The 6,306-nt window shown below is 45.1% G+C and overlaps 1 protein-coding gene across 3 annotated transcripts; it reads left to right on the top strand.

Annotated features, from left to right (window-relative positions):
- Window positions 1-1,369: 1,369 nt before the first annotated feature.
- Window positions 1,370-6,261, top strand: EIF1AD (eukaryotic translation initiation factor 1A domain containing). Of its 3 annotated transcripts, XM_054981234.1 has the most exons (7): window positions 1,370-1,435; window positions 2,314-2,405; window positions 2,906-3,079; window positions 4,809-4,917; window positions 5,034-5,142; window positions 5,477-5,530; window positions 5,872-6,261. In XM_054981234.1, the coding sequence occupies exons 3-7, from the start codon at window positions 2,993-2,995 to the stop codon at window positions 6,014-6,016; spliced, it is 504 nt and encodes a 167-aa protein (XP_054837209.1). In that variant the 5' UTR covers window positions 1,370-1,435; window positions 2,314-2,405; window positions 2,906-2,992; the 3' UTR covers window positions 6,017-6,261. The 3 variants fall into 3 exon arrangements, with proteins under 3 accessions (XP_054837209.1, XP_054837226.1, XP_054837217.1); XM_054981251.1 differs by lacking the exon at window positions 2,906-3,079; XM_054981242.1 differs by lacking the exon at window positions 2,314-2,405 and having other exon boundaries at window positions 1,413-1,435.
- Window positions 6,262-6,306: the final 45 nt, after the last annotated feature.

Raw genomic sequence — 6,306 nt, 5'->3', positions numbered from 1 at the left:
GGGGATACACAAAGAACACATTTTGTTTTTGAAAGGTTTCTGTTGAACTACAGTGACCTTTAAGTCTTTGATGGAATGTCCTGGTAGATTGAATCAAAGACTTAAAGGTCACAACAAAATCCAACGGGAGGCTGCTGAACTGGAATTCATATGCAAATTTGACTCTGTCAAGCTGGGACTGAATAGGGACTATGAATGGTTATCACATTACCACAGGTAACAGATTTCCTTTACAGAGGTGGGGTCTGGGGGAGCTCAGTGGCACCTGGTGTGGGCTTTCGGGAACCACAGATCTCTTTGTCAGATGCATCTGGCAGGGAGAGCTGTGGTTGTCGAAGGCCCATACTACATTGGAATTGGATGGTCTAGCTGTTTGGCTGCTACAAACTAACAGGGCAAACTCCTTTGAAGCCAACTGATACACACACCAAAAGGAGATGTTTACATATACTAGCAAAGGAATGTTTTGGTTGCTCCCTCCCCCTCCCCCTCTAATTGCTGCCTCTCTTCTCTCTCCTGCTCTTCTGTATTTGGCCAGTATCTGTATCAGGCATCTGACGAAGAGAACTTGATTCTCGAAAGCTTATGCTACAATAAAATTGGTTAGTCTTAAAGGTGCTACTGGACTCTTTTTGATTGTGGTAGTAGAGACATCCTTTTTCTTCTGCAAAGCTACCTCTCCATAATTCCTTCTCTGAAGCACACCACAGGCAGCTTTTCCACCAGCAATACAGATAGGAAGAATGGAAAACTTTCCCTAATTTTGGAGAACAATTTGCTCGAATGGCATAGCCCTTTCTGCTATTCGCTCCATCAAACCATTTCAAAGTGAGCAAACTACTCTTAGTAACAAGGCTCAAAACATGAGTCCCCCCGGGGAGGGGATGTCTGCCAGACATTCCCGTCTAACAGCCCCTTGGGAGGGGGATAGACTTAACCTGCCCGCTGTTCAATAAAGACGTCCAAACCACCATGCAGCAAAAAAGGCAAAGAGATTCCTCTCAAATATCAGGCAGTCCACATATTCGTACTTAAGAGCTACTAAACGGAAGGGGAAAGAAGAAACAGTCCCCAATCCCACCAAAGGAGCACAAGAGGGTCCTATGGTTTGTCTGGTCTCAGTAAAAAGCAATTTCATAAATGCACTAAGGAAGTTTTAGGTGGGTAGCCGTGTTTCTCTGCAGTAGAAAAGCAAGATTCGGGTCCAGTAGCACCTTAAAGACCAACTAGATTTCCCAGGTAGGAACTTTCAAGAGTCAAAACTCTTTCCTCAAGAACAGGACCGCAATGAAGGCGGAACGAAGGTAGAATTTGCACTGGAGAGAGAGGGGAATTGTTAGTGGTGCACCCGGAAGTTGAGTTAATGGAGCCGGAAGCAGGAAATGCTTGCTTCCCATGCTTCGGGGAGAAGGAGACAGTGCGAGTTCCCGAGCAGGTACTGGCGAAGGAAGGGGCTGAGCTGAGCTGGGCGGTGGAGTGCAGGAGGAACGGGATTGAAAATGCGCAGAATATGCACAATCCTGCCCAGCCTTTGCGATGTTACCCTCCCTTAATTTGTGTTATGGGAGGTTAGGGTTGCCAACTGCTGCCCGGGAACTTTCTGGAGATTTGGAGGAGGAATTTGGGAAGGGGAGATTTGGGGGAAGGAGGAAGCTCAGCAGGGTATGATACTCCAAAATTCAACCTCTAAACCTGCCATTTTCTCCAGGGAAACTGCTCTGTGTAGTCTGGAAATCAGTTATTCCAGGAGAACTCCAGGCCCAACTTGGAAGTTGGCAACCATAATGCTGGCCCTACCTTACAGGATTGTTGTAAGGCATAGACGATGTCTTTGAAGCTGTTTGACCCCTGAGTCTTAACACAACATATATATGCTGTATATGTTTCTGAAAATAGCTTGTGGAATTCACTGGCACAAAATGTGACAATTGCCATTTGCTTAGAGAGAGAATAAGTCTATCACTGTTTGTTAGCCACCATAGCTGAATGGAACTTATATGCGCATAGGCAGTTCTTAACTCTGACTACCTGATGCTGGGGTCAAGCTTGTGAGCTTCCTGAAGTTGTCGAGGTATCCACAGAAGTGGAGTGCTAGGCTAAGACTAAGTGAGCCTTTGGCCTGATCCAATGAAATGTTGTAAGAGTCAGAAAGGTATAGAAAACTAATTAAAATGCTCAGGAAGTTGCAACTATGTTACAAGGAAAGGCAAAAATGTTTGCACCTTTTTGTTTTCCCAAAAGATGTGTCTGTGGTGATAAGACATTTTCCAAAATCACATGCTTCCTCTCTCACCCCATCTCCCAATCTTTTAGCTCTTTCAGACTTTTGAATGTCCCAGAGAGTGAAATCAACACTGGATCCACAGCCCTTGAACTTGGATGGCCTAGGTTGTCCCTGGATACAGGTCTGCCTTCCTGAGACTGCAAGCTGGTGAAAAATCTGTTCTTAAAGGAGGACTAATTAGAATTGCCTGATTCTTTGTAAGATCAAGCAGGCAGAGCGGTGCAGAGCTGGTGCGGAGACCTTGGGCCCTTTTCCCTTCAAGGAAAGAGGCAGCCAGTTCCCTATCAGTTATTTACATTTATAGTCTGCTTTTCACACTGATACTCAAGGCGGATAACACAGTGTAACCCCATGAGGGGTCACCATGAGTTGCCTGTAGCTTAACAGCACACTATTATTCTTGAATAGCATGGGGATTGCACCCTGTGGAACCCTAGTTGGACTCTAGAAATCAGCATCTAGTGTTCAGTAACAAAAGAGATACTGGCCTTGTGAACAAAATTATGCAGTAATAGATCTGCTTCCTGACCCTGTGCACTGTTCCTTCCCACTCAGTTGCCATTTGGACTTATAAAGCATCTCTGTTGCTGCTCCCTTAATTCTTCTGAATATTTCTTACAGCCTCCCAAAGCACAAGCACGTCCAGCAAGCGATTTCTTGCCTCATCCAGTCAGCAGAGATTCTGTTCCCCAGGGCTAATAGAGCAGCATGTCCCAAGCTACTAAGCGCAAACATGTGGTGAAAGAAGTCCTAGAGGACTACGTGGTTCCTTCAGAGCGGCAACAGGTTGTTCGGGTGAGAATGGAGTGCCCTACCCTATGTGGTCTAGGCTGGCCTTCACATTTGGGTGCTGCTGTTTGCTTTCCGTAGTGAGCTGGCTTCATGCATGGATAGGAGTTGTGTTCTGGACTTGGGTCCACATCCACTGTGGCTCAGTCAGTAGTTTTTGGCCTACTTCTGTCTTGGCTGCAGATGGAAGGTTACAGACATAGATCTGAGCCAGTGAATGCAGACAGGCCCAAGACTTTGGAGAGAACTGTGACGATTCTGGTGTTTGTAGAGTGCTTGGGAACCTTCCATGACAAGGGCCAAAAAGGGTGGGGGTGAGCCATGTTAGTCTGTAGAAGCAGGACAAGATTTGAGTCCAGTAGCACCTACGGGGGGGAAATGATAAAAAAAATACAGACCCCACACCATAGCTGAAGCTGCAGAGATCAAGAGCTTGAAGTATCTGCTGGATGCACAGATACTGCATCTTAGAGACCAACAAAATTTTCCAGGGTATAATCTTTCATAAGTCAAGTTCAAAGGGTGACTTTTATATGGTCAAATGACACACAATGGTAGACGGAACTTTTCCTGCCCCTTTTCAGCAAATCCCTGAGACTTCCCAGAAGCTGATGGTACAGGTCATAGAACGTGTGTGGACAAAAAACCATTTCTTCTGCCTGCAATGGAGCAAGAAGCTCTGTTGATACAAGAGCAAGCAGTTTGATGTCACCTGTGTCCCCCTCATGACTGCAGCCCTCCTGGCCTGCTTAGCTCATTCGTTCTTTGTGACCTTTAGAGTAAGCTTTATGGAGATTTCAGGGGTTGCTAGAAGGGGAAGCTAGGAAAAGAACCCCATTTGCAAGTATCCTTCTGCTCGCTCACCGTTTATTGGATCCAGCCATATATAATTATGTCATACAGTGCTTTTTAGCATTCAGGGTGCTCTCCAGCCATTTAAGATAGGTCATTATTTGTCATTCCCACATGGGGGAATGAAGGCTAACAGAGAGAGCACAGCTTACCTAAGGTCACTGTCAGTGAGCTCATGGCTCATTCATTTTTTTAAAAAAATATTTTTATTATTTTATGTTTTCAAACAACAAAAAGCAAGAGGAAGTTACAATAGCACAAAAAGAAAAGGAAGAGGGGAGGCGGGAGCTTCCATTCAAACTGGCTGTAATTTAACATACATTCATTTAAATCCATTTCTGAATAATATTGTATAACACAACTATTCAAAAACTTAGTCACATTTCAAATAGAAGTCTCTATCCAGTTAAAGAACATTTTCAGAGAGCTATATTCTAGAAATTTAATTAAATGAATTATGAAACCAATCCAGATGATCTTAAAATCATCTCTCTTTCCCCTCTCTGAGGAAACAAATAATCTTATTTGTTAATTTTTCAAGTGCTGCTATATTCCTTAATTTGGCACACCACTTATCCAAGAAAATCTCTTTAGCATTTTTCTAACACTGGGCAATAAGTATCCAAGCTGCGACCTTCAGAAAATTAATAACTGTTTTTTTGTTTACATTGAGAATTTTCATTAGTAAATAAATTGAGCAGAGCTAGTTCAGCGGTTGGTTTTAATTTTTCTGGGGGTTATTTTAACAATCTCTGGAAATACTGAATATATAAATATTCATTGAGCTCATAGCTTGTAACAAACTTTCCCCAGTTTGCCAGCTCAGTTGCTTAGCTACTGTATTGGTTCAGCTTTTATAGACAGTTTCTCTTTGCTTTTCCAGGTGCTGGGGACACCAGGCAATAACCTCCATGAGGTGGAGACGCCAGAAGGGGCAAGGTTTCTTGTGAGCATGCCCACCAAATTCCGCAAGAACATTTGGATCAAAAGAGGTTGGTGTGGGACACTACCGCAAGGAACAAGAAAAATTTCTCCAACTCTTTATCTTGCCCGTCTTGCAAGTCAAAATAATCCGCTCCAGCAGCCTCTCTCCCCCCTCCTCTCTCAGGTGACTTCTTGCTGGTGGATCCCATAGAAGAAGGGGAGAAAGTAAAAGCAGAAATCAGTTCCGTACTGTACAAGGACCATATTTGCTATCTGAAGAAGGAAGGATACTGGTAAATGGGAGGTCCATCTGTTTTCCCCTCTAGGGCTAACGTGCAGCTTGAAGGAAGGGGAATTTGAATCAGACAAAAACATCTCACTTGTGCCTCCAGTCAGATTTGGACACGTACACTCACCCCGTAGCAGAACTGGAAAAGAGCTGCTATCAGCATTGTACAAAGGTTGGCTGGCTCTGGCCCTCCTCAAGATCTGACACGGGTCTAAGTGCAAGTGGCCCATCTCGACTGCAGGGCCTTCCCAGTTTCAGGTTTGCTTGGGAGCCTTGGCTGATCTTGCAAAGCCTGCCAGTATTTCCCACGGTCCTCTCCACTTTTTTGTTTCCTACAGGCCTACTGCCTTCTCATCTGATGCTTCAGGAACTCATAGCAGTGCTAAAGCCAGGTGAATTTTGGGCTAAGGTTTGGGGGGGGGGGCGGGGGAGACATCTTCAGTCCTCTGCAGTGACCAGGGGCTGGGGCTTTGCTGCTATGTGGTGCTGCTTGGGATAGCTTGAACGGATCTTGGGTTGGTGGTGACCTTTGATAACATCTGTATCTAATGTGAAATATATGAACCCAGGAGTTGGGAGGCTCTCAGGCAAGAGAAGTGGGGGGTTAGGCAGTCGCCAATCTTTGATTACGCAATAGTTTTCCATTGGAATTCTTTGGAACAAGTTGATGTTTAAAAAGGCCATCTTAACAGAAGCTGCCCTTAAAACAAATCTTTTTAACTGTCACCAACAGGGATGGAGCACAAAGCCCCCCACGTTCTGCAGGGGAAGACGACTCCGAGGATGACGACAGTGACTTGTTTGTGAACACAAACCGTGTGAACTACGGCTGCACAGAGAGCGAGGACAGCAGCGATTCAGAGGAGGAAGAGAAATAACTGGGGAGGCCATGGCAGCAGAGGCCTGGCCAGACCTTTGCTTGTCCCTGCCTCTTCATCTGGACTGTCAGTCCCTTTGGGAGAAGCTGCTGTGGACAGAGTACAAGGCCAGGCAGCCTTTTCAATAGCAAAAGCTCCCTCTTTCAAGAGTGCTTTAATTCCCTCTAGACTGGATGCTCTACTCCCAGTTCATGTCCTGTTTCCCTTTTGCCTTATTTAATAAAACGGGGTCTATCCCATCTTGCTGTGTGGAGTCAAGACTTGGTGATTGCGATTTATCATAACCGTCA

Source organism: Eublepharis macularius, chromosome 1, assembly GCF_028583425.1.
Source record: "Eublepharis macularius isolate TG4126 chromosome 1, MPM_Emac_v1.0, whole genome shotgun sequence".
NCBI lineage: Eukaryota > Metazoa > Chordata > Lepidosauria > Squamata > Eublepharidae > Eublepharis > Eublepharis macularius.
The sequence above is the reverse complement of the archived record's forward strand: the minus strand, read 5'-3'. Positions and strand labels throughout refer to the sequence as shown.

Coding starts and splice junctions, on each gene's coding strand:
- EIF1AD (XM_054981234.1), top strand. CDS start 2,993: ATGTCCCAAGCTACTAAGCGCAAACATGTGGTGAAAGAAGTCCTAGAG. Junction 5,143..5,476: donor CTGAAGAAGGAAGGATACTG/GTAAATGGGAGG, acceptor TGTTTCCTACAG/GCCTACTGCCTTCTCATCTG. Junction 5,531..5,871: donor CATAGCAGTGCTAAAGCCAG/GTGAATTTTGGG, acceptor TGTCACCAACAG/GGATGGAGCACAAAGCCCCC.